The 26,965-nt window shown below is 56.8% G+C and overlaps 1 protein-coding gene across 2 annotated transcripts in view; it reads right to left on the bottom strand.

The window, feature by feature from the left end:
- Positions 1-333: 333 nt before the first annotated feature.
- The window catches only part of HTT (huntingtin), a 206,597-nt gene continuing 179,965 nt past the window's right edge, over positions 334-26,965 (bottom strand). For both annotated transcript variants that reach the window (XM_063603488.1, XM_003812979.6), the window contains exons 53-67: positions 26,310-26,436; positions 24,135-24,235; positions 23,063-23,217; positions 22,492-22,631; positions 20,877-20,959; positions 15,394-15,524; positions 15,130-15,259; positions 14,284-14,439; positions 10,977-11,167; positions 8,929-9,043; positions 8,549-8,762; positions 8,070-8,175; positions 5,769-5,931; positions 5,402-5,562; positions 334-4,473 (exon numbers count right to left, since the gene is read on the bottom strand). In XM_063603488.1, coding sequence (XP_063459558.1) covers positions 4,260-4,473; positions 5,402-5,562; positions 5,769-5,931; positions 8,070-8,175; positions 8,549-8,762; positions 8,929-9,043; positions 10,977-11,167; positions 14,284-14,439; positions 15,130-15,259; positions 15,394-15,524; positions 20,877-20,959; positions 22,492-22,631; positions 23,063-23,217; positions 24,135-24,235; positions 26,310-26,436 — 2,187 coding nt within the window. In that variant the 3' untranslated portion in view covers positions 334-4,259. The remainder of the gene's footprint in view (positions 4,474-5,401; positions 5,563-5,768; positions 5,932-8,069; positions 8,176-8,548; positions 8,763-8,928; positions 9,044-10,976; positions 11,168-14,283; positions 14,440-15,129; positions 15,260-15,393; positions 15,525-20,876; positions 20,960-22,491; positions 22,632-23,062; positions 23,218-24,134; positions 24,236-26,309; positions 26,437-26,965) is intronic.

Raw genomic sequence — 26,965 nt, 5'->3', positions numbered from 1 at the left:
TCACTTGACCATGAAGGCTCCAGCAGCTCCCACAGCTCCCACAGCTCCCATCTGCAGGGCAGGAAGACCACCTGTACTGTGGTTTGGGAACGCCCTTGCAGAAGCACCCAGCCAGGCCCATGCCCTGGGGCCACTTCCTCATCCCTGGCTACAGAAAACACGGGGCCTGTCCCTGCTGGCAGCTGCCTGGGGGACCCTCCATAATGCCAGATGTTAGCTGGTGGGACAGTTTCTGCCCCTGCTGGAGAAGCACTTAGGAGACTGCTTCCTAAGACTCCCGCTCAGCAAGGTCTAGGTTCTCATGAAGCAAAGCAAGCCTCACACAGCAACAACTGATGGTTTCCATTTTTTTTCCTTTAATTTGGATGTACAATGTTTGCAGCAGTTAAAAAAAATTAAATATACATCTCTCGTCAGTCCTTCCCTTTGCTCTCAGAAGCAGTCAGGTCTGGGTGGGGCTCCGGGACTCGCCCATCACAGCCCTGCTGGCTCCAGGGGAGCTCAAGCTCAGCTGACAGTCCCTCTGACCACGGCGCAAAGCAGTGAGACCTGGACAAGGAGGCCCCACTTGGGTCAGAGCCCACCCTCCGTAGGCAGGTCCACGTTGGCCACGATCCTCCAAGGCTGGCAGTTACCACCCAGATTGCAGCGGGAGACTCCGCTCTTAGAAACAACTGAGGGGAAGGCGTTCCTTTGACTGCACCAGAGCGTGACAGGCACATGGGGGAAGAGCGGCCCCTGAACCTTCCAGGTTGCCTTCAGTTGTCATGCGGCACTCTGAGCGGCTCCCTCCTTCCCAGGAGGCCCAGGCCCGGCAAGCGAGTGTCCTCTTCTCGTCTGAGCCATCCTGAGCTCTCCAAGGTCCCTCAGCAGCTCTCAAGATCTTCCTTCTTCTCACTCCCACACGTGGCCCCTCTGGAGGACAGCTCCAAGTCTACCCTGGCCAGCAGCTGTGGTCCCGGGTCCTCCCCGCAGAGGGAGGAAGCGGGGGAGGGACAAAGCCCGATGAAGATGTCTGCTGGGAATGATGCTCACAGGTAGCAAGAGAAGCCTGACTCCACCCACCAGACACACAGAACTAACCTCACTCCACCCCGCAGTGGGAGCAAGTTCCACCTGCCAGGCGGCCACAAACCGAGTTATTGCTGTTTACTATCCGTCCCGAGCTCCACGTGGGGCTCATCTCAGCTCCAAGAGGAGGAGCTGTTCATTGGCTCCGAGGGCTCTGAAATGACCCCCTCCATGAAGATGGGGGCGAGGGGTGTCCTTTAGGGCACAGGGCCTTCTCAGATGCTACATTCTGGGTGTCTGGAGGGGGTTCAGCTTCACATTTTCCCCTTGAAAGGACACATGCGCTGGCAGAAATGAGGGTGGACAGTAACAAAGAGCACTTGGCAGCTGGAAACATCACCTACATAGACTCAGCTGGGCCCGCAGCGGAAGGGAGGCACATTTTGCGAAAGAAACACGCTTCAGTGCATTGCCAAACAATTCTACCCTGGTTTCATTAAAATCTTTCCTGATATTACCAGCAGGAAAACAAAAGCAATCTCCCCACAGCCCACCCCCAAAACTTGACAACCAAATTAATCACATTTTCAACAAAATTTGGATAATACGATGGGTGCTTGCCACAGATTTTTAGGAACATGATAAAGTCTTCCTCCCTTCTGCAGAGAGCTGATATGGAGACCATCTTCTCCAGTGGGATCCTAGTGGGCAATGAATGAGCCCTGCCCTGACCATGTCCCACGCCTGGATGTCCGTCACGCAGCTAACTTGACCTGGCAGGTCTAAGGAAAGTCAACTTCCAGGAAGAACCGACACGGGCACTCTTAGAGGCCATGCATCTCCGTCTTGAGAGGTGTGTGTATAAAATTATAGATGTGTCTATATGCACATGCATGGATACTTTATGTATATGCGTGGGTGAAGTCATTTTTACTAATGAGCTCATATTCATCTCCGGAGCACACAGGCAGGTCTTTGGGGGTGGGGGACACCTACTGCCAGAGCGGGGTGTTCTGAGCCCCTTGCTAAGGACTGGTTTAGATCACGTCGTAAACAAGAGGAAGACAAACTCTATGTTGAGCCCAGCGATATGCATTCCAAGGGAATGGCTCTGTTTTACATTCACAGTGTTATTTCTTACAAATGTAAACATCTAGCCAGGAACAGCATCTGGCCTGTGATACTGCTGTCTCAGAGCTGCTGACATAACCTGGGGGGGAGGCGGGAGGCGGGTGGGGAGCAGCAACAGTTCTGAGAACTTTCCCCTAGTTCCCAAACCTTCTAGCGGGCTTTCCAGGAAAAAGCTAGGATGAGAAACAGGAGCCCCCAACCAATACGGAAGAATGGTGATTTTCTTACGTGTTATAATTCAGTAGCTTCCCTTAAGGGCCTCCTCAAACATCGGACCCCTTTCTACCGCTCCTGCTGCCCCGCCACGAGGACGAGGTGGTCCTGGCTGGGGGAGGCCTCTGTTGGGAGCTGGTGGGAAAAGCCTCATACAGGCCTGGCAGAGGCTGCTCAGAGGAGGGGCTCCCTTTGAGCAGGGGCTCCCTTTCAGCTCCCCCTCACATATGTGGGCAGCATACAAGTCCACATCTCAGCTGCTCCCCAGCTGCCACATAGGAGAGGGACAGGTGGAAGCTTGGGGGTCTCAAGGCAGCACCTGCACAGAGTTCCAACATTTCCTCCACTTACCATATTCAATACCCAAAACATCGACGGGCATGACCAAACCAAGCCACATGACAGTCGCCAACCTTGCCTGGCTCGCCTCTAGGGCTGAGGAAGCAGAGCCCCTGCCCCGTCTCACAGCCAGTCGGCAAGCAGAGCTCCCAAATCCAGCTCCTACATCAGCAGCAGCCCGGCCATCCAGAATCCACTTCCATTTTAATGACTTGGCTCCTCTGGGCCTGCAAACAGGAGGCTGGTCCAGGGACCTGGCCTGGGGATAGGAGTGGCGGCTCTGACAGGGCCGTGGGGCAGTCTCCGATGAGCACAGGTCTGCACTCTCCTGACTAAAAGGGGTCACCGTGCAAGATGTCGGCTGGGACGGGGGCAGAAGGGATGCTGGGCTCTGTCACTAACAGTGCCAAGACACCAAGCTTTGCTGTTGACCGAGAGGCTCAGACAAAACACAGCTCAGTGACACTCTTGGGGCATGCATCCATGGAGCAGCAGGTCCCAACACCTGCCAGGCAGCTCCTAGGCAGACGCCACCCCAGGGCTAGCAAGGAACAGGAGTGGGAGGCCCATGTCTCTGGACACAGCGGAGGCTGCTCACAGCCAGGGAGGGCTGGCCTTCTCAGCTGAGTGACAGGGAGGCTGCTGTCCCTGACTGGTGGGTGGAGAACGACAGTCGTCTGTGCCCGAGGAGGAGGGGCTGCAGGTGAGCACACCCCTAGGATAATGGGGGCCTGTCCTCAGTCCTGCTGTGGCCACCTGCCCACTAACGCCTCTCTACATCCCAGTCACCTTGTGAATGCATAAACAGGAACATGTACAACGGAAATGTCAGCGGGTGCTCAGGAGGGCTATGCCAGTGGCTACAGGAGAGGGAGCGTGGCCGGGGGCCCTGTCCACCTCCCCGGACGCTGTCGCATGCAGCACAGGCCTTGCGATTCACATACTTTACACGGGCATAGAAAGAGTTACGTTAAAATTAATCTCTTTACTGATATAATTAAATTTTAAATCCTGAGAAGAAAAGAGAGAAGGGAGAATGGTGCTGGGTGTCTAGCACCCCCAGCCACTGGCCCAGCACATGCCATGGCATCTGTGCATCCAGACACGGGGCGTGGCATGCACACCCCACCGGGGAGACCCAGGCCAGTGTTCCCAAAGCCTGCTCACGGCACCTTCTACTGCAGGACAGCAGAGGGGCCAACAGCCAGCCTGCAGGAGGGAGGACTTCTGGCCCAGATGCAAGAGCAGCTGCAACCTGGCAACAACCAGCAGGTGACTATCAGGAGAAAGGACCTGGTCACCCACATGGGGTGCAGCACAGCTGCTCCTGCTCTCTGGAAGGCCTCAGGCTCAGCCCCACCAGGACTGCAGACACTCCCTGCCTGGCCACTGCCACAAAGAGCACTTCTGCCACATGGCAGAGACACGCACGTTGCCTGGCCGCCCGCGGCATGTGCGGAAGCCCATAGGGACCAAGCTGGCTCGGTGGAGGCAGGGCACAAGGACGCAGACTTCCAAAGGCTCCGGCCCCAGCTGCCGCCTCACAGTCTCTCCCACCATGGCGCTCAGCAGGTGGTGACCTTGTGGACATTTCGTAAACAAGTCAGCAGCCGGTGATATGGGCTTCCTGGGGCTGCAACCACCTCAAGCACAGACTGGAAGGCCCTGCGGTCGAGCTCTTCCTCTATCTGGTGTCTGTAGAAGTCTGTGGCGACCAGGCAGAAAAGGTTCACGTCCACCTGCTCCAGCTTGCCCATCCTGCTGATGACATGTGGGAGGCTGGTGCAGGAGTTAAGGAAAAAGGCCGGCAAATGAGGGGAATGCTGCCTCCCTGTCCTCACCTGGGAGCTCCTCTCCTGAAACAGCCTACAAAGGGGTCCAGGGAGCCTGAAGAGCGAGCAGAGCCCCGGAAGGGCCACCTGGATGCCTCCAGCTGCAGCAGCGCCTCCACCTCCATTCCTGCAATCCTTGGCTGGCTGGATGCCCTGCTGGAAGGCCAGCAGGGCAGAAGTGAGCTGGGCAGAGCTGGCCAAGGAAGCAGGAGGCCTGGAGGCAGGGCACCCACTGGGCAGCACTCACCTGGCCTGGCTCCTGTGCAGCGCTGGTGGCCGGTGCTTCCGCTGGCCTCCACTAGCCCTGCTCCAATGCAGTGAGGGCAGAGCCATGCCAGGCACGCCGGGCAAGGCTGTGCTGTCAGCACCAGGACAACTGTGCTGCTTGGAGGCTCTTGTGGTCTGTCTTGGGGAAGGGCTGTGGAAAGGGAAACTCCTGGCAGCCAGCATCTGGGGGTGGGAACTGGATCTTTACTTAAGCCTTTCCCCGAGAGGGCGATCGAGGCACAATGACCAAAGCTAATGAGAAGCAGTGTCAGGAGAAGCCCAGCCACACAGAGCCCGCGAGTGGGCGGGACGTCTGCAGAGACCACCGCCCACCCTCGCTCCCCTCACCCAGGCCCTCCACAGAAAGGCCCCCCAGCTTCGACCCTCCTGCCATACACGGGCCCCTCTGAGAGGCCCTGGTCGGCAAATGTCTGGATGTGCTCCTTTCTGTATCCCTGTCAGCATTTTACTTCCCTGGGGCTGAGGGCCTGTCACCTTGGCATCTGTGGGGTTTTTGCAAAGGTTAGGTTTCAAAACCTTATCATGAAACATGAGCCTCGGTGTTGACGAGGGAAACGGGGCCAGCACCAGGGACCCAGAGAGGATACATCGCTGCAACCCACGGGCTGGTGGACGCGCTGACGAAGAAGCAGGAGAGGCTCCACGTGGCCATGGCGACTGGGGCCCTCTGCGTGAAGTTGGAGAGGGACAGCATGACCCAGTCCCGGACCATGGACGACTGCCCGGTGCTGTGCAGGGTCTGAAACACCTGCAAGGAGCAAGCAGGCGCCTGAGTGTCAGGGCTGGGGGGCACGGGAACACCTGCTGTGCCTGGGTGGCGGGGGTGGGGTGGGGGCCAGAGGCATTGCTGCTTTAAAGGGGAGGAGCTGGGCTCTGCTGGAATCTGCTGGGAAGTCGGAGGCAACTCCACCTCCAGGCTTTCCCACTCCATCCCCATCCCACATGCAACCTCACCTTATACACCACGGTGGCCATGAACTGGGGGTATGGCTGCTGGTTGGACAGAAACTCTCCGATGACTTTGTTCATGATGTCCTGGGGTGGGAAGAAGTCGTCTAGAAACTGGGGCAGGATCCTGGCCACCACTCTGGCTTCACAAGGAAAGCCTTTCCTGATCCTGGGAGGAGGGACACAGGTCAGAGACTGGCACCAGCTCCCACAGCTGCCCCACCTGCCCGCGGAGGGCCTTGGCTCTAATACTGGGGAAAATGCCGATGTGAAATCAGGGCTGGGAGGGACTCTCGGCCGTGAGGGACTTTCCAAGTGGGGAAAGTCAGAGCCTAAGCAACTGGAGTATGAATTTTGAGACTAAAAAGGCAAAACCCCAGCCCTTCCTCTGTCCAGCTCGTGGAGACAGGCTGCTTGGCACAGGCCCTGGGCTCCCACGCCCTGTAGGGACCAGAAATCCTAAGAGGAGTTTGAAAGCTACGTAAAGGAATATGCAGAAACGGCGCAGCGGGAAGGATGTTACAAAAGAGATTTTTAAAAATCATAACAAAAGAACCCGTCCCCATTATGTTTTTGCTGCTTTCCACATGCAAATGCTCCACAAACATCCCTATGTGTTCTAACGCTTCGTGGCACTGTTGTCAACCAGGACTTTTTTCTTGTTACCACACAGGGCCCCATCTGTGCTCTCGCTGCTTCTTCCCTAACCAGATCCTGAAACACGCCCCCTGAGCAGTATCCCTTTCAGTGCTGAAAAGCAACCACCATGTTCCCGTTTCATCAGTGCACACATGCCAGCCGTGTGTAACTGAGACACACGGGAAGCAGCTAAGAAAATGGCAGTGCACTTCCTCACAGGTGCTCCTGGCTCTACCCGCCCGCAGACCCTCGCCCAGCAGTGGCATGGCAGCCGCTCTGAAGACACTGCTCCACAGAGAGAAATGTGTGATCAGCTGCGAGGTGCCTCCCTGTGGCGTCTGGAGAGCGGTCAAGCGGAAGGCGTGCACCACACTGTCTGGAGCACTCGCCACCTGGCACTGGGCCCACTAGACCACAAGCCCCTTGAAGGCCAGGACTGGTCGTGGCGCCTCCCTGTGCCCGTCTGCCAGTCGCAGTGGTGCTCAGTGAGCATGTGGGGACTGAAGAACGATGCAGAGGTGCATTTAAAAATCGACATGGGGGCCGGGCGCAGTGGCTCACGCCTGTAATCCCAGCACTCTGGGAGGCCAAGGAGGGTGGATCACTTGAGTTCAGGAGTTCGAGACCAGCCCAGCCAACACGGTGAAACCCCGTCTCTACTAAAAACACAAAAATTAGTTGGGCGTGGTGGTGCGTGCCTGTAATCCCAGCTACTAGGGAGGCTGAGGCAGGAGAATCACTTGAACCCGGGAGGCGGAGGTTGCAGTGAGCCGAGATCACACCATTGCACTCCAGCCTGGGTGACAAGGGAAAAACTCCGTCTCAAAAAGAAAAGAAAAAAAAAAATCAACATGAAAACAGACCAGCACAGGCTTGGCTGTTCAGAACACCTCATCTGGTCAAACAGTGGAGCAAGGTCCACCTGAGTATGTTCTTGAGAAAAGCCAAATGGCTCCCCACTGGCCACCCTGATTGGATAGCACAGGCAAGGCAGTGCAACAAGGCTCCAGATCCACTATGTCGCCAGGACTGAGGCCTGAGAGCAAATCAAGGGCCCTTGTCCTTGAGAAAAAGCCCTACCAAGCTCCTAACCCACTTCCAGAGCAGGTGAGCGAAGCCAATTCTAAACACAAATGCAAGCACAGCAGTCGGGGGTGGTGGGGGGCAGAAGCCACTGACCACACGGGTCTCAAAGATGCATGTGTGGGTTCCACCTTCATCCTCCTGCCGCTGCTCCTCACCCTGCTCACAGGCACCACGGCCCCCCTCCCACGGCCCCGTGGGCTCCCCTCTCACGATAGGCAGCCAGGCTGAGCCAGCTCCTCCTCACTGTACAGGCTTCTGCCCCACTCTCCCAGAGGCTGGTCATTCCTGCCCCCTGCCACACCCCCAACTGCCAGGTACTGTCCCTGAGCCCTCAGGAGAGATGGGCAGGCACTGGGACAACCTTGGAACTGGTCAACGCTACACCTGAGTGCTGGGGTCCAAGGACCGCCAGCTCACCAGTGGAACCCTGAGCCAAGGCAGCCCATGGTTAGGCTGTGGTGAGGAATCAATGGCAGGACTCCAGCAACAGCGCCAGGGGATCAGCAGACACACACAAAAGCACAGCTTCAGGCCAAAGTTCTAGGGAAGCTAACGGCTGAGGGATGGGGCTTCGCTTCTTACCTATCAAAAAGAACAGATACCCGCTCCATAGCAACAATCACTGACTCGCTGTCGGGGGCTGCAGGATTAGGGTCTGAAGTTCTACCCGGACTGACTTTCTCCTTTCCTGTAACAAAAGTTTTCAGTACGAAGGTTACCTCTATACAACCCAACAGGCTCTGTAGACAGTGCTTTGTACACAGGGGTCCAGTGAGTCCCTGGAGAAGATCTGAAAGCAGGTGATATCAGCGCCTTGCTAGCCCAGGACCCAGCCCAGCTCAGCCACATGGGATGAGTGACCGCAGGGACGGTCAACCCTGACCAGGTACTCCGGCCCTGGGGGCTCCAGAGCCTTTCTTGCAAGGTGATGGGGCCGGCTTGGGGCAACACCAGAAGTGTCAAATCAGAGGGCACCTAGTCTAGGTCCCTTGAGTGAGCATGCTCCTGCCTCCCTTGAACAGGACTTGGGCTGGCCTTACGGGCACCGTGTACATGCTCACCTGTGTACATGCAGGTGAGCATCAGGCCCAGAGCCGCCATGGCCCGGTGCGGGCTGTGCACGTTCACTCTGTCCACACTCAGCTTGACCAGCGATTCTGCATCCAGGCGGGAGAGCTGCTCAGAGAGCAGGAGGCGCTCCAGGCCTCTGAGGGCACAGTGGTAAATGATGGAGGGGGTGGACTCCTCACTTCCAGACAGCATCACCCCACACATCTGCACAGGGAGAAAGGCCTCTGTGTCAAAGAATCGCTGCACAGTCTCAGGTGTTCATGCCTCCTCCCCACCAAGTCAAAACTGGCCCACTGGTATGATCCTGCAAGGAAAAGAGAAGGGAAGCCCACTCCCCGTGTGCAGAGGAAGACAGCCAGGGCCCACTCACCTGTATTATTGATGCTGAAAATTCCGGCCCTACGTCCAGAGGATAGTTCTCAATGAGGTAAAACGCAGTGGCACACATGACCAGTACGTGCTGCTGGCTGTGAATGTTCACGCAGCTGAAAACGGGAGAGAGCAGCCAGGCTCAGCCACCCCCATCCAACGTGGAGAGGGCTTCACAGCATGTCCGGCCCCACGCGGGAGTGTAGAGCTATGGGCCAGGCTGGCTCCCGGGAGCGCCTACCCTGCGTGGCTCCCCCAGGCCCCTGCAGCCTGGCCTGACCCTTCAGCCTCTGCTTGACCACCCCCTGGGTGGCTGAGCCCGTCTACCTCCCCCACGCCCTGCCCTCTCGGCCTGACTCAGCCTCCCCTGTGGCCACCTCCATGCTGGCCACCACACACTTCCTCTCTCTGTCCCTCAACGAGGCCCCAGATTCCCACACCCCAGGCCAGTCCCCTCTACTTCCTGAGTGCCCTGTGCTTTTCCTTCATGGCACATGCCATCATAACGTGCTGCCTTCTGTGATCCCCCGACAGCGCCGGCCTTCCCCATGGCACAGTGAGGACCTGGTAGCCAGGGACTGAATGAGGGGCCACTGTGAACAGAGGAGCCAATACGATGCCCCCCTACACCCACAGAAACGTGCCCAGTGATGCGTATATCTGTCACCACGTGGTCCCACCTCCACCCCAGAGGCACGTGACACGGCCCCTCTGCCCATGGTGCTGAGGTCAGCCCCACGCACCATTTCTACCTGGATGCCACAAGCTCTCTGCATCCCAAACGCAACTCCTGGACCACCTCAACTCTCCTTCCCTGAGTCCTCCACACCCACAGCAAGAGCCATAGAACAGCCCAACACACCAGCACAGGCAGGGCTTTGGCCTGTGTCTGGGGCCTGTTCTGGGGCTGCCCCCCAAAATCACGTCACTGCACCAACATATGTGCCTGATTTGCAGGCCTGTGTCCCGTGTGACTTGGCCCTATGGCAGGCTCCAGGGATGCAGACACAGTCGCCAGCCGTCCGCCTGTCCTGCTACCACAGCACCCACTGCCCAGCAAGGATGGCAGGCGAGAAGGGCCTCCCCACGGGCTTGTGACACTCTGGCCTGGATGAGGGCAATGGCCCCTGATGAGCCGCTGTCCCTGCTCCAGCATGTCCCAAATCCTGCCAGACGGCCGGCCACCGGCATGTGCCCTGGCTCACACCTCCCTCCTGTCTGAACTGTGCCTACAGAGACCTTCCCATCTCCCTCCAGGTCTTCCACTCAACTTTGACCTAGCCCCCGTTTCCTGCCCACTTGTCAAAGGGGATCACTGGCCATTCCTCCCAGACCCCTTCCCATCTTTGCTCCTAATTCTTGCCCTCAACTCCCCCATGTGGGTGGCTGACGAAATTCCACCCTCCCTCTAAAGACAGCTCCCGTGTGCAGAAGCCTATGACTCAGAGAGGCTGGGCCCATCTCTGCTAAAGCCTCTGCGACTTTGGGAGAGTGGCGGTGAGACCAGGGTGTCACAGAGCCCTCCGCGCTTCTAAGACATCGCTGTGAAGAGCTTGACTTGCTCGCTGAGGGGTTGCGGCACCAGCCGTGCTTTGTCAAGGACACGTGTGTACAGAACCTGCCGCCCAGCAGCTTTAAGATAAGGCGAGGTCAGAATCACAGTGGAAACAAGAGGGAGGTGCTGGGCCAGGGCGGGGAAGGTGCAGAGAGGAGGCTAGCCTGGGTAATAACAGGGTTCTGGGAGCAGAGAATGAGAGCCAATGGCCTCGAGAGCAGAGTCAGGAATGGGCACGTGGGGGAGTGTGCTAAGTGCCACAAGAGACAGCAGCAGAGGCGAGAGCTCCAGCTCGCTGGAGGTGCCCGAGGAAGCCTCTAGGACGCACCTGTGCCCTTGCGTCTCACCGACCTCAGCCATGGCACCCACCTGGGTTCCCACTGATACCTGCCTGCCATCTGGCCAGGAGCATGGGCACTTGGAGAGGGTGACGGTGCTTCCTTCACAGCTCATTCTGAGACCCCCGCCCCAGCCCCAGCCAGGCTCCCACTCACTGGGCGATCCCTTTCAGGTTGGAGAGGAGATAGTCGCTGATGACTGGGATGAGCTGCTTGGCAGTGTCGTCCAGCAGGTCGCACTCCAGCACATAGAGGACGCCGTGCAGGGCTCCGACCCTGCTGGGCAGGTGGTTGCTCCTGAGTGTGCTCTCCAGCAGGCGGCTGACAGGCTCCGCCACGGCCTTGTCCTAGGCACACACAGACAAAAGATGCTGCATGCCACCAGAGCTCACGTCCCAGTGGCTCCTCCCCACAGCCGAGGCGGGGGCGCTGCCCTCACGCTTGTGTGCAGAAGAGACTACACAGCAGGCCGGAGACCATCCTGAGAGGCCTGTGTGCAAGGCTGGCCCCTGGCTGGTGTTGGGACGGTGCCCACCATCCTCACTGAGGAGGGGCTCCCTGTGCTCAGCTGCTTGTGTGGGCACCAGGGTTTGTGCTGAGAACTTGCCTTCCCTCCGGGAGTCCAGAGTCTGGGCACGAGGCAGGCAGAGGGTGCCCATGTGCCCAGCCCCCAGTAAAAACCCTGGCACCAAGTCTCTAGTGTGCTTTCCTGGCGACGGCACTGCACACGCGCTGTCACGGCTCACTGTGCGGGGAGTTAAGTGCGTCCTGCACGACCCCGCTGGGAGAGGACTCTGGAAGCTCGAGCCTGGTGTCCTCGGGACATCGCCCCATGGGCCTCTGCCCTTGCTAATTTTCTTTGCTGATTTTGTTTTGTGTGCTTTTACCATAACACATCTTAGCTGAGAGTCTTTCTAGAAAAGCCTGGGGTAGTCTTGGGGATCCCTGATAGTGGTTTCTGTCAACTTCAACCAAAATGGCCTCAATTTCACTTAGTATCCAAAACCTAGCAGGGTTAAATATCGACCTAAACACTTAGCCCACGTTCTTCACTTTCAATCTGCTCTTTAACAGTGAGGAGACCCCTGCAGAAGTCAGCAAGGAATGTCACCCTCCTTCAGCCCAAGACTATGGGGACACAGAATTCCCACGGAGCACTGGATGGCCAGGCGGCCTCTTGTTTTTGTGGAATGATGAGGTTCTCGGCAGTGGTAGGAGCCTCTCCGCAGGGGAAATGACCGGAAGACACAGAAGCCACTCCCACCCATCCCAGGAACAAGGACCAAAAGAGGAGGCTGTTCTTTGTGGATCACTTCCTTCTTGGGCCCCCACCTCACCCTGTGCTATCCCCTCACACGCACAATGCCACGCGGCCCCTCCCTAAGGACCGCGCACGGCCCCAGGTCCCACTTCTGAAAGTCCCACATCAGGACCTGCTCTCAGGTGGCACGGATTTCACAACGGTGGGCAAATACCTCAAAACGACATGCTCTGGATACGTGGGTACCAAGCATGACGCGCTGAAAACCTTCACAGAGGATGGCCATCTTCCAGAAAGCATGAGTGCACACAGAGCTGGGAGTGAGCGTCCATGACCATCCTGCCTTAGGATCTGCTTTTCAAAATGATTATTTCTCATTTGATTACTGATGGCACAACACTTGCCTAGGGGGATCTGGGCCTGAGCACAAAACCACAGTTACAATTCAAGTTAGCCCAGCAGCTGAAACTTCCCACAAAGGAGAAGGACCCCTTCCAAGAGCCACCTTGACATCGTGTGGGCAACACCCAGAGGGTGTTCACCGTGAAGAGAGATGCCCACACAGGGAACCCACACACTCATTGTTTCCACTCCCTGGACGGCTGCTGAGTCACCAGCATGGCACCAGGCTGAAGGCCACCCACAAGGGAAGATGACTGGCGTTTGGGCTCGGGGAGGACAGAGTCTAGGCAAGAGCAGTCAAGACTCGCAGAGAGGGAGTCAGGCTCCAGGTCACGGACATGGGCTCACCTCAACCTCTGCTGCATTTTGTGTGACCCAGACAAGCCAGCTAACCTCTGACCTTGGCCGCCTAGGGTGGGGCCAAGGTCACCCTTGGCCTTGTCAGGTGGGGGTGCGGGAGGAAGAGCTCCGCAAAGGTTAGCGGCTGGAGTGATGGCAAAAAAAAATCATCACCATCATGACAGCACTGTCGTTCCTGACACACAGGAGCCCGTCCAGAGCACGGGCTAGGCAGGCCCTGATGGGCACCACCATGCCATTCTCACCAAGGGCCCCAGACGGCTGGCACACGGCAGCCACTCAGGTGTTTGTTGAAGAAACGAGTTTCCATTGCTATCATAAAATGGATTACTACGTAATGCCACATGACAAGGAACCAGAGGCGCCAGCTCTGACAGTTCTGACATCCTTGAATATGCTTCGCCAGATGTCAGGACCCACGGGCAACGATTTCACGTGTACAGGTGATGGATACTTGGCAAATACCATGTGGTGATGTGCCACAGAATACAGGTACCATGCTGCACTGGCTGAATCCTGATAAACCAGAAGCAGAATAAGGAGGAACTCAAGAGGATGAACACTTGACCCCTGGGATGGTCTGAATGTTTCTATCCCTCCTGAAACTCCTACACTGACACCTAATTTGCAGTGCCACAGTACAAGAAGGTGGGGCCTTGGGAGGTGATGAGGTCATGATGGGAGAGCCCTTGTGGATTGGGGCCCTTCTAAAAGGCCTGAGGGAGCTTGTTCACTCCTTCCACCGTGAGGACCCAGCGAGAAGATGCCATCTATGAAGCAGAGAGCGGCCCTCACCAAACACCAAATCTGCTGGCACCTTGACCATGAAAACTTCCAGCCCCCAGAACGGTGAGAAGTAAATTTCCACTGTTTATAAATTACCCAGTCTAAGGTAACTTGTGGTAGCAGCCAAAAAAGACTAAGACAACCACCACGCTAAAAAGAGACTATAGCACCCAGATTTGGGACTAGAAACACAGGGTCACTGTGACAAAACGGCCCCCAGGAGAGAAGCTGTCCAGCCAGGAAGCTCGGGGGACCTGGAACATAACTGAGAAGGGGAGTGAGGCAGTCAGGCCTCAGGGCAGAGCATGGGGAAGCCAGTCGCGTTTCCACCATCTACGATGCTTCAGCGCCACCACACACCATGGTTCTGTGGGGATGGGCTACTACAATGATGTCACAAGCCCAGGGATACGGGACCCCAAACCATGGCTTGGCCGCCACGACCCACATCACAGTGACCTGTGAATGGCACTGACCGTCGCTGAACCCCCTCCATCTGAGAAGCACTGCAGCTCACGTGGGCCGTGGAGTCCGGTTCGGGTCAACTCTCAAAAGGAGGCAGCCGCACCCGGCACCTCTGGCCAACACCAGGTCCCAAGGCAGATGGGCCCCCGTGGCTTCAGCACAGGAACCTCTGTGCCACCTGTCACTTACCATCCCAAGGACGGCAGCTGCCTTGCAGGTGGCAGGCACCAGGTACTGAGCGAGGATCTCGTCTTCTGAAGGGTGCACCCTTCGCAGTTCTGTCAGCGTCACATACATCAGCTCAAACTGGTTGCGCTCGGTGAACAAGTCTGAGACCACTAGAAGCTGGAGATGTGGAACACCAGGAGGGCAAGGGGAGAATCGCGCTGTTAGAATCCAGGCAACGCATCCAGAACGCTACTACTGGCAAGTCGTGTTCTTACACCCAAGAGACATTACTGTGCGGGATGCATGTGTGCGTGTGTGTGTGGTGTATGCGTGTGGTGTGTCTGTGTGGGTGCGTGGTACACGTGGTGCATGTATGGTGTGTGTATGGTGTGTACGTGTGGTGTATGTGGTGTGTGTGTGTGTGCATGTGGTGTGTGTGCGTGGTGTGCGAGTGGTGTGTGTGTGGTGTGGGGTGTGTATATACATGTGTGTACATGTGGCATGTGTGTGGTGCATGTGTGTGTGGCATGTGTGTGGTGCGTACGTGTGGTGTGTGCGCATGTGGCGTGTGTGTAGTGTGTGCCACGTGTCTGGTGCGTGCACATGTGGCGTGTGTGGTGCATGTGTGTGGTTGTGTGGTGTGTGTGGCACATACATGTGGTGTGTGGGGTGTGTGCACCTGGCATGTGTGTGTTGTGTGCATGTGACGTGTGGTGCGGTGCATGTGGGGTGTGTGGCCTGTGTGTGTGTTGCGTGCATGAGGGGTGTGTGTGCAAGTGGCATGTGTGTGTGGGGTGTGTGTGTGTGTGTGTGTGTGTGGTGCGTGTGGCGCGTGCAGGTGTGAGGGGAATGGGAAGGCTCACTTACGGATCTGACCACCTCACTGATGAGGATGGCCGGGGTCCTCCTGGCTGAGCTGGACGGCAGGATCCAGCGGCTGTACAACTCAAGCAAAAACTGTGAACAGGAGTGGATGTCAACTCCAGCCCGGTGTTTCCTGTGGAATATGCGAGATGGGTATTTTCCAAGTACATGAGATGAGAGGCTCATTTCAAGAAGCACCTCAAACAAATCAAATGACTGATAAGAAATTTCAAATTTCTGTTAAAAAGAAAAAGGTCACTGGAAAACCTGGAGTTGACTGGAGACGTGGGTGGTGACGAAGGTGCAGGGGCGTCGGCCTCCTCCTCCTCTTCCTCGTCCCATTCCTCCTCCCTCAGGGGTGTGATGCTGTTCCCCAGCCACACGGAGTGTATGGACACCTGCCACAGAAACGGGGCACTGCTCAGTGCTGCGGCCACAGTGCCAGGCTCCTGGTGGGTGGGTGCGGCCCCTGGGACTCGGCACATGCCTACCGTCTAACAGTCTGCCCCTTAGCAAGGGTCATTCAGACACCCCAGGTTACGGGCAAGGGAGCCCACAGAGAGGGTGGGGCAGGGGCTGGACAGCTGCTGGGAAGCTCCAGCACATGCTAAAGGCATGAATCAGGGGCCAGTCAACCCCAGGAGCAGCTGAGGAGGGTGACACAGAAAGAGGCTCTACGAAGGGATGCTTTCACTCCTAAGTGACATCTGAATGGAGTCCCCAAAACACGGAACCAATACGTGAGATTCCTTTTCCAGTCTCCCTCACTGGCAGTCATTGCGGGAAACCCCAGGCCAGAGCTCCCTCACGCCGTTGTGACCCGCGCTCTAGATCACGCAGCCACCACGCAGTCAGCACACCTCGACTGTCCTCCTTTCTGCCTGGTTCTCGGGAAGCCTCGAGCACTTGGCACAGTGCTGTGGGCTGTGTGCCCATAAAAAGCTGTTCTCCATCATCACTGGCACTAGCCCCAACTCACGTTCTTGGCACCAAGGGCCATTTCCCCCCTGGGACCCAGCACCCTGCAGGGAGTGGGCGAGGAGTCTGTATGAACAGCTCTCAGGCCAAGGAGCAGCCCCTGCACTCCCCTCGCCCAGACCCCTAACCCCCACCCCTCTTTCCCAAAAGCAAGTAGCGGCTCAGTCCAGTGGCATCTAGGGGCTAAACATCCCAGACAGGGCAGGGGTGGCACTGTCCTTCAGCCCCAGACAGGGCAGGGGTGGCACTGTCCTTCAGCCCCAGACAGGGCAGGGGTGGCACTGTCCTTCAGCCCCAGACAGGGCAGGGGTGGCACTGTCCTTCAGCCCCAGACAGGGCAGGGGTGGCACTGTCCTTCAGCCCCAGACAGGGCAGGGGTGGCACTGTCCTTCAGCCCCAGACAGGGCAGGGGTGGCACTGTCCTTCAGCCCCAGACAGGGCAGGGGTGGCACTGTCCTTCAGCCCCAGACAGGGCAGGGGTGGCACTGTCCTTCAGCCCCAGACAGGGCAGGGGTGGCACTGTCCTTCAGCCCCAGACAGGGCAGGGGTGGCACTGTCCTTCAGCCCCAGACAGGGCAGGGGTGGCACTGTCCTTCAGCCCCAGACAGGGCAGGGGTGGCACTGTCCTTCAGCCCCAGACAGGGCAGGGGTGGCACTGTCCTTCAGCCCCAGACAGGGCAGGGGTGGCACTGTCCTTCAGCCCCAGACAGGGCAGGGGTGGCACTGTCCTTCAGCCCCAGACAGGGCAGGGGTGGCACTGCCCTTCAGCCCCAGACAGGGCAGGGGTGGCACTGCCCTTCAGCCCCAGACAGGGCAGGGGTGGCACTGTCCTTCAGCCCCAGACAGGGCAGGGGTGGCACTGTCCTTCAGCCCCAGACAGGGCAGGGGTGGCACTGTCCTTCAGCCCCAGACAGGGCAGGGGTGGCACTGTCCTTCAGCCCCAGACAGGGCAGGGGTGGCACTGTCCTTCAGCCCCAGACAGGGCAGGGGTGGCACTGTCCTTCAGCCCCAGACAGGGCAGGGGTGGCACTGTCCTTCAGCCCCAGACAGGGCAGGGGTGGCACTGTCCTTCAGCCCCAGACAGGGCAGGGGTGGCACTGTCCTTCAGCCCCAGACAGGGCAGGGGTGGCACTGTCCTTCAGCCCCAGACAGGGCAGGGGTGGCACTGCCCTTCAGCCCCAGACAGGGCAGGGGTGGCACTGCCCTTCAGCCCCAGACAGGGCAGGGGTGGCACTGTCCTTCAGCCCCAGACAGGGCAGGGGTGGCACTGTCCTTCAGCCCCAGACAGGGCAGGGGTGGCACTGTCCTTCAGCCCCAGACAGGGCAGGGGTGGCACTGTCCTTCAGCCCCAGACAGGGCAGGGGTGGCACTGTCCTTCAGCCCCAGACAGGGCAGGGGTGGCACTGTCCTTCAGCCCCAGACAGGGCAGGGGTGGCACTGTCCTTCAGCCCCAGACAGGGCAGGGGTGGCACTGTCCTTCAGCCCCAGACAGGGCAGGGGTGGCACTGTCCTTCAGCCCCAGACAGGGCAGGGGTGGCACTGTCCTTCAGCCCCAGACAGGGCAGGGGTGGCACTGTCCTTCAGCCCCAGACAGGGCAGGGGTGGCACTGCCCTTCAGCCCCAGACAGGGCAGGGGTGGCACTGTCCTTCAGCCCCAGACAGGGCAGGGGTGGCACTGTCCTTCAGCCCCAGACAGGGCAGGGGTGGCACTGTCCTTCAGCCCCAGACAGGGCAGGGGTGGCACTGTCCTTCAGCCCCAGACAGGGCAGGGGTGGCACTGTCCTTCAGCCCCAGACAGGGCAGGGGTGGCACTGTCCTTCAGCCCCAGACAGGGCAGGGGTGGCACTGTCCTTCAGCCCCAGACAGGGCAGGGGTGGCACTGTCCTTCAGCCCCAGACAGGGCAGGGGTGGCACTGTCCTTCAGCCCCAGACAGGGCAGGGGTGGCACTGTCCTTCAGCCCCAGACAGGGCAGGGGTGGCACTGTCCTTCAGCCCCAGACAGGGCAGGGGTGGCACTGTCCTTCAGCCCCAGACAGGGCAGGGGTGGCACTGCCCTTCAGCCCCAGACAGGGCAGGGGTGGCACTGCCCTTCAGCCCCAGACAGGGCAGGGGTGGCACTGTCCTTCAGCCCCAGACAGGGCAGGGGTGGCACTGTCCTTCAGCCCCAGACAGGGCAGGGGTGGCACTGTCCTTCAGCCCCAGACAGGGCAGGGGTGGCACTGTCCTTCAGCCCCAGACAGGGCAGGGGTGGCACTGTCCTTCAGCCCCAGACAGGGCAGGGGTGGCACTGCCCTTCAGCCCCAGACAGGGCAGGGGTGGCACTGCCCTTCAGCCCCAGACAGGGCAGGGGTGGCACTGCCCTTCAGCCCCAGACAGGGCAGGGGTGGCACTGTCCTTCAGCCCCAGACAGGGCAGGGGTGGCACTGTCCTTCAGCCCCAGACAGGGCAGGGGTGGCACTGTCCTTCAGCCCCAGACAGGGCAGGGGTGGCACTGTCCTTCAGCCCCAGACAGGGCAGGGGTGGCACTGTCCTTCAGCCCCAGACAGGGCAGGGGTGGCACTGTCCTTCAGCCCCAGACAGGGCAGGGGTGGCACTGTCCTTCAGCCCCAGACAGGGCAGGGGTGGCACTGTCCTTCAGCCCCAGACAGGGCAGGGGTGGCACTGTCCTTCAGCCCCAGACAGGGCAGGGGTGGCACTGTCCTTCAGCCCCAGACAGGGCAGGGGTGGCACTGCCCTTCAGCCCCAGACAGGGCAGGGGTGGCACTGTCCTTCAGCCCCAGACAGGGCAGGGGTGGCACTGCCCTTCAGCCCCAGACAGGGCAGGGGTGGCACTGTCCTTCAGCCCCAGACAGGGCAGGGGTGGCACTGTCCTTCAGCCCCAGACAGGGCAGGGGTGGCACTGTCCTTCAGCCCCAGACAGGGCAGGGGTGGCACTGTCCTTCAGCCCCAGACAGGGCAGGGGTGGCACTGTCCTTCAGCCCCAGACAGGGCAGGGGTGGCACTGTCCTTCAGCCCCAGACAGGGCAGGGGTGGCACTGTCCTTCAGCCCCAGACAGGGCAGGGGTGGCACTGTCCTTCAGCCCCAGACAGGGCAGGGGTGGCACTGTCCTTCAGCCCCAGACAGGGCAGGGGTGGCACTGTCCTTCAGCCCCAGACAGGGCAGGGGTGGCACTGTCCTTCAGCCCCAGACAGGGCAGGGGTGGCACTGTCCTTCAGCCCCAGACAGGGCAGGGGTGGGACCGTACTTCAGCCCCAGACAGGGCAGGGGTGGCACTGTCCTTCAGCCCCAGACAGGGCAGGGGTGGGACCGTACTTCAGCCCCAGTATGATCCCATGACAGTTGGTTTGCAGACGCTGGACACAATGCAAACATTAAAGGATGTGGCCAAATGCAGTGGGGTGGGGGGGACAGGGAATACCTCGGGCACAGACCAGTGTCCCCGGGCCCAGGACAAGGCCAGAGGCACCCAGTGAGCCCCAGGCCTCTCACTCTCAGCCTGCCCTTCAGAAACACTTTCATGAAAAATACAGTGCATCCTATTGGTCATTTTCACTTATCTTGGGGTGGAAACATCTGTCAAAGGTGAGAGGACAGAAGGGTGGGACTTCTTTTTCCAACTGTGTCTAGAAAAATACAGGCTGGCCCAGTAGCTCCCTGCTTCCTGTCACTGAAACCGGCAGGCACAAAACAGGACAGTACAGGCAGAGAGCAGGGAACAGAAACAGGCGCGTGACATCACAGGGTTTCTGCTGTGAAGGCTGCAGGCCAGGAACTCAGAAGAGGAAACTCCCAGAGCTCATAACTGTTTCTAAACACCATATTCTGACCCATTTCCACAGAAACAAAAGCTACAAAGAGAACTGTCCTGCACAACTGCTTTCACTAAATCAGGAACCCGGTGAGTGGAAGACACAGCACAGGGGGTGGAGGGAAAGGTGCGAGTCGGCCAGCACAGCCGGGCCCCGCCCAGCATACACCTGTAGGGCTCCACGCCATGTGCCATCATATGCAAATGGCCCTATGTTTCTGTTTACATTTTTTTTTAAGGGACAGAGTACTGGTCTGTTGCCCAGGCTGGAGTGCAGTGGTGCAATCATGGCTCACTGCAGCCTCAACCTCCTGAGCTCAGGTAAGCCTCCTGCCTCAGCCTCCTAAAATGTTATAGATTACAGGTGTGAGCCACCACACCCAGACCCTTGAATCCCTTCACTTATCTGAGGAGGAAACAGAAGCACAGACCAATGTGACCTGCTAGGAAGTGGCCGAGCTGTCTGCCTGCACACTGGGCTCCCACCCAGAACTGGCCCCAGGGACAGGGACACTCAGGGAGCCCCCCAAGAGCTGGCCCCAGGGACACTCACGGCCACGCCTGCGGCCCCCCATACCATGGCCCTTCATGGCGTCTACTTCCTCCTGAGCATTTCAGCTGACTCCACTCTGTCCTCACCCCCCTTTTTGTGTCTCACGGTCCTTGCTTAAGTCCAAGTCACGCCCTCTCACTGTCTCTTACACACATCTCTATCGCTACATGTGAGGTCTCTTAACTACTTTCCGGAATACAGAACATAAATAAAAACAAAAGTAATGCTTCCTCTGCTTGCGGGACCTACGAATAAAACAGATAAAAACAATGAACATTAAATTTTTTTTAAAAAAAGGAAAACTTCCTTTCATTTAAAAAGTGCACTGAGCTTTTCTCCTGGGTGTGTCAAGCGCCAAAGTCTGAGGACAGAAACGGACAGAGGCCAGGCGGCGGGGGCGCGAGACTGACCTGGCCGAGTTTGTAGCTCATGCTCCCCAGCTCCCGCTCGGGGTTGATCTGCAGCAGCAGCTTCTCGTGGCTGATGAGGGCACCTGTGAACACCAGCACCCTGAGTCCTGATCTGCACATGGGGGCAGGGCCGCAGGCCCACCCCGTACCAGCCCAGCTCCTGCCCAGACAGGCACCCAGCTGTGAGCCACCTGCCCTCGCCACCACTGGCAGGAGGGCCCAGGTTGTGCAGAGCCCCGTGGGTCTCGGGGTTTTGTCACTTTATAACCAGTTAAGCTGGCAGGGCCAGTGGGCAAGCTGGACTCTTGTCACTTTTTCTCTATGACAAATAAGACTGCAGCATTCACCTGTCACCCCTCAGCTCCCACCTCTGTGAGTAGGAACTGGTTGTGGGCTGAGCTGCAAAAGCTTAGGAGTCAGCAGTTGCAGGAGAGCCGACAGTCCAGGCAGGCAAGCTCTCTGGGGGACCCAGATAAGCATTTTGGTGAACAGTGCCTTCCAGAACCCCACCTCGGTGCCCAGGCTGACCAGATACAGCCGGCAGGAGCGGGAGCAGGATAATGCGCCCACTTGACCTTTCACATCCCCCACGCCCCAGGCCAACCTCCTCACGTCTTTCTGCTGGGCATCCCCCCAATTCCCGGGCACCAGCCTCCAGCTAAATGTCCCCAGCTAACCCTCTGCCAGACCCCAGATCAACTTGCCTCCTCCAAAGCGGCCTCCACGCCCTCTTCCCTGGAAGCACTTGCTCCCCTTGGAGCTCCAGGAGCTGCCTGTGTATGCCTCCCACCCACCTCTGTGCCCCTCTTTTCTGCCTTCTATGACAGGTCCTCCTGCCCTATGGGTCCTCCTGACCTATGAGCTCCTTGAAGGCTGGATCCATGGCCCTCCAAGTGCTCAGTTTATTTCAACGCCCTAATAAACATTTGAGTCTCATAGACACTGTGTATAACACACTGTGCGTCCACATAGAACTTTCTGCAATTAAAGCCTTCAAGGTGCTTAAACTCCTAAATAACTACGGAATCACAAAGCTCTATGCTAAAATACTGTTGAGTGAAAAACGTGCATCCCAAATCCCCACACAACTCTCTTCTTTTAAACCAGGTGACAAGCTACGATGCCTATGATAGGGCAGGCACACAACCGGAAGGCTTGGTGGGAGAGTGGGCAGTGACAGGCAGGGCCCAGGGAGGGGAGAGGTGCAGGGAGCGGGGTGCTCAGGCCCAGCTGTGCCCCGCCCTGCAGCCACTGCCACACATCGTTTCTCAGGAAAAGCTGGAGATTCAGCTTGTGTAGATGAACTTGGTTGAGTTCTTAACGTAAGCAACTAATTCAGCTTTTAAATCCTGCTGGTCTTACAGCCCGTGAGAATTCTTTCGCTTCTCATTTCTTGACTGGCAGGAGATAATGCTTCTCATTCATTTCCAGATTTTACTTCCTCCCTGGGCCTGACTAAGACTCCTGCTTATGAAAGGGGCAGCGTATTTAGCAGCACAGCCTCCAACTCAGACCACACTCAGGTCTTCCTGCATCACTGGTGTGGTGAGCATGCCAGTCTTCTCTCATTCTAGCCCAAGTACAACCGCTCCCCCGCACCCTTTCCCTCAGGTACCTGTAGTAGCTGGAGACAGAGAAGGGACAGGATCCCATGCCTGGTATAAATGATGGGTGGCAATATTCTCTCTCTTTGAAACCATTGCTTGAATCTCTTGCTCCACAATCCCTCTGATAATGCTCAGCTTCCTCCCAAACCTACATTTCAGAAAAAAGGTAAAGAGTGTTTTGTTTCCTTCAAGATCTTACAAGTGAAAAACACCAGAACTTTCCCTCCGCTTTGCCTAAAGGAACCTGGTGTAATACCAAATGAAACTCACTTCCTAAGTGAGCACCTGTCCGTGAGCCCTTAAGTGGGTGTTCTACTAGTTGCCTGCTCATTCTTGCTCTGCTAACGTCTTCCCCTAAATGCTCAATAACCCCACGTCAGTTCCTGTCGCGTTTCCAGCTCCTCACTGACCAGGAGGCCACCTTTGGGTCTGCATCTCCTGCACAGGCCACACGGACGGTGTTTTCAATTCTAGCAACCAAGGAAAACGGCCTGGGTGAAGCTGCCGGACGCTTCAGCGGGGAACCCACTGTCCCTAGCACCTGCTATGTCCCGGAGACACGTGGGAACTCAAGCAAACCTGGTGTCGAGAGCTTTCAGAGGCTTGTTCCGGGGCTGCTGCTCCAAGCAGCTTACAGCTGGGTTGCCGGCAACAGGCACAGTCATTGCACTGAGCACCAGTGAGGTGATGGCCTGCACGGCCAAGACGTTGATCTGGGTCCTCTCTGTGTCTTCCTGGAAGGAGAGCCCACATGTCAACAAGAGCAGCAAGACACCCACAACCAGCTCTGCCTGCAGAACCCAGAGTCTTCCCTGCCTCAATGGGAGGAAGAGGAGCCTTAAGTGCTACCAAAGGATTTCTGTCAGGCTGAGCTCACGGGGCACAAGGCAGGGCCTCTGCACATACGGGCCCTGAAACAATCTGATGGGCAAACGCCCATTTTTCAAATCAAGGACTCCTTTGGGCACAAAACTCCAAACATGAATTACTTTTTAATAAATTATCTTTGAATTCCCTCACACATTTTACAGGCCTTGCTTATGACAACCTGTTAGCTTCTATGGATGAATTTAAAGACAATCTTGATGACTTGTGACATATGTCTACCCTCCAAACTGTTATTTCTGTGAGTTCAAACCACACCTTCTCTCAGAATCAAGGGCCTGCATTCCACAACTTCCCATTCTGCTGGCTCCGCTGTACCAGAGCACAGTTATTATTAATATCGTGTTAGCGTAATGTACGTGAACACTTCAAGAAGCCTAATAAAATCTCTGCAAGACATTAGAAAAATGAAACCAGGTACTACTCATGGCCTTTATAAAGTGCCTTTTCATTTTAATTCAACCTACACTCCTCTGAATATTGATAAACTAAAAGATATTTTCCAGAAAGGGCAGAATCGTATTGATCCTTAACATGGAACGCACCGTAATAAAATGCATTCCAGCCATTGGTAATCGCAGCCCCCAGACCTCAGCAGGCTTTGTCCCTGCTCTGGAATATCAGTCAAGACACCATTCGGCTACTCTTTCAAAAATAAGGTAAGAGAAAAAAAAACACCAGCTTGCTGCCTTATTTTATTCCCCACCAAAGGCCTGCAAGCGGCCATAACTGCCCATGTGCCAACCAGCACAGGGTGTGGCCTTACTTCTGGTGGGCTCTCCTCCTGCTCCATCACGAGGGGCTGCGTCACCAGGACACCAAGGAGGGTGGCCCAAGTTTCTTCAAACTGAGTACGACTGGTCCAGCCTAGAAATATAAATGTTACATGAGAGAGTGTCAAGCTTCTCAAGCCTGTAACGGAGAGCTGACAGCTACGCCGACACAGCACGGCCCCTGGAGAAGGCTCCACGCCAAGGGCAGTAAGTCCCTTAAACCTCACACAGGTCTATGATGCGGGGAACACTATCCCCTCCATTTCATCATCGAGGAAACCGAAGTATAGACATCGGCTGCACTGTCTGAGACACGTGAGAGGCAGGTGGCACAGGCCCAAGTCGGCCCTGGCAGCCTGGTCAACCCCCAGTGGAGCAGACACAGGGACAGGGCAGGGACGCCCATGCAGACAACCTCGTGCAGGGCCAGGGCCACTTCTGCCCCACTCACTAAATGGGCTAAAATCTTCCCTGGAGTCCAGCCCTGAGACTGTGCAGCTGGCTGCACAACTCTGTGGATAAAACTAAAGGCCACCAAGCTGTCCGCTTAGAGTGGGTGAAATCTGTAGTATGTGAATTCTACCTCAATAAAGCTGCTAAAAATTTAAAAGTCAAAGTAATGGTTCCTCTGACCTGTCTAGAAGAATAGATCAGAAAGAGTGTATCAAGGTAGGAACAGGGATTCAGTGAAAATACATCCGATAGACCCTCCATCCCTATTGATGAGCTGCATTCGAGTGTATCTAACGAACAGCTGTTTCTGACAGCTGTGCTTCATGTCCCCATCATGATGTCTGAGGCAGCCACGCCACTTGTGGTAAGGCCAGAGAGACGGGATGGGGTGCTTAGGACAGAACTAGAGCAATGGACATCGGGGTCCCCGTGATAAACTGGGTAAAGAAAGAACAAGAGACAGAGAGAAGGAGAGCGTGCAGGACTGATTCAGACACAGATACAGACAAATATAACAATTTACATTACAGGGAAAAAAATGAACAAAGAAAATGAGCACAAACAAGGCAAGGACTGCGGCACAGTCTTGGGTCACGCACGTCCGATGGGCAGTTCAAGAGCAAGGGCACCCAAGTAAGCAAAGGAGCTCATGTTAGGCAAGGGGGAGAGAGCAGGAGGCCACTGATACCGATCCTCACAGCCAGGAAGAGGAGGAGCTCCGTGAGGCAGCTGGCGTGAGGTTCCTGCTCAGGGCTCTCTTTGGACATCGAATTATAAAGGGGAAAGTAGAGGCAAGGTGTCTCCTGCCACAACCTTCTGGGATCCAAACAAGCCTCAAATCTGCAGAAGTCCGAGGGACTGGGGAGAGGACTGGACAGTGGAGTCAGGGTGCCCCTACCAGACTTTCTAGGACAAGACAGGAACATTCCAGGAAACACCAAAGCAGGGCACAGTCACTGAGAACTGACTGATTACAGTCCCACCACAAGATCACACCTCTTGCCATCAAATAGGGGCAAAAGTGGTGACTTATTCATTTAGACACTTCTTTAGAAATAAGGGGTAACATTTGTTTAGAAATGCAATTTCTAAATCTGCAACAATTCTATGAAATAGACACGACCCCCATTTTACATATGACAAAACTGAGGGTCTCTAGAGGTTAAAAGGACTTGCCCTGCGCTGCTCAGGTAGGAGGGCTGGAAGCAGACCAAGACTGTCTGAGCCCCAAGCCTGCTTTCTCCCCATGCTGCCTCTAGGCTCTGGGGAAGGTGAGTGCCAAGAGACCTGACTCCATCTGCTCCCGTCTGCTTGTTCCCATATGAGAAAATGGACCACTGAGACACAACAGGATCAGACTGGTGAACACAAGAAAACATTCTGAGACAAGTGCTGCCACTGTTTAGCCTAAATGCAAAATCTAAGGCAGAATTTGGTCTCACGTTGTCCACTACACATGAACCTTTCCTGACTTCAGACAAGCCCGGAATACACAAAGCTGGGATTCAAGCCACAAAACACAGGAACTGGGATCTATTTTCTCAGTATAAAAGGAGTTTTGCCAATACTGCAAAATGTATTCACATAGGTTTGTATTATTATCATGCTTAAATCTTTTCTGGAGTCAAATGAGAAGATCCCAGTACTGGGGGCTCTGGATTTCCTCCCGGTAGATGTCCGACAATGGTGACCTGAAGGAGAGGCCCCAAGAGTACCTAGTGTGTTGACGCGGTAGATGAACTCCTTCAAGACTTCCTTTTCCTGGAGGAACTCCACGGGGATCTCAGGGAATGCTGTGCCAAAATCCCCTCCCGGTTTGGGTGACCATCCAAGCTTCCACACCTGAGAAGATGAAAAGGACGTGACATCATCCGAGTTGAGTCAGGACAGACACACTGTGAGGAAGCAGGAAGCCCGACTTCTCTCCACTGGGCTCCCTCCTCACTACCCCAACACTGTCCCAGAGCTGGCACCTTCTCCCCCAGAAAACAGCTCCAACTGCTTCCTGGGACTTCCTTCCCCATCAAGTGGCCCTCCCAAATCTGCTCTGCCCTCCCACTTTCTGTCCTCATCCTGAGGCTGCTGGCACACCCCACTCAGGGAGTGCTGGGAGAAGCAGGCAGGAGTTAGAGACAGCACTCCTCGCCCACAAACAGCAGATGGTGTGTTAGAATAAAGGCAGGCGTTCAATGAGGTTCAGCTCAGATACGTTTATTGGCAAGTAGGCATGAAAATGAACCATACAGCTTATTTCTGTAAACTCTGAAGTCCAGTTCTCTGTGCATGAGGTGCTCAGACAAGCGCCATGCACAGAAGAATCCAGAGGCAGGCTTGATGCTGTTCAAGTGGCAGGATCAGCTCACGGTCTGGC

The sequence above is a fragment of the Pan paniscus genome, chromosome 3, assembly GCF_029289425.2.
Source record: "Pan paniscus chromosome 3, NHGRI_mPanPan1-v2.0_pri, whole genome shotgun sequence".
Taxonomy (NCBI): Eukaryota; Metazoa; Chordata; class Mammalia; order Primates; family Hominidae; genus Pan; species Pan paniscus.
This window is presented reverse-complemented; position numbering and strand designations above follow the sequence as displayed.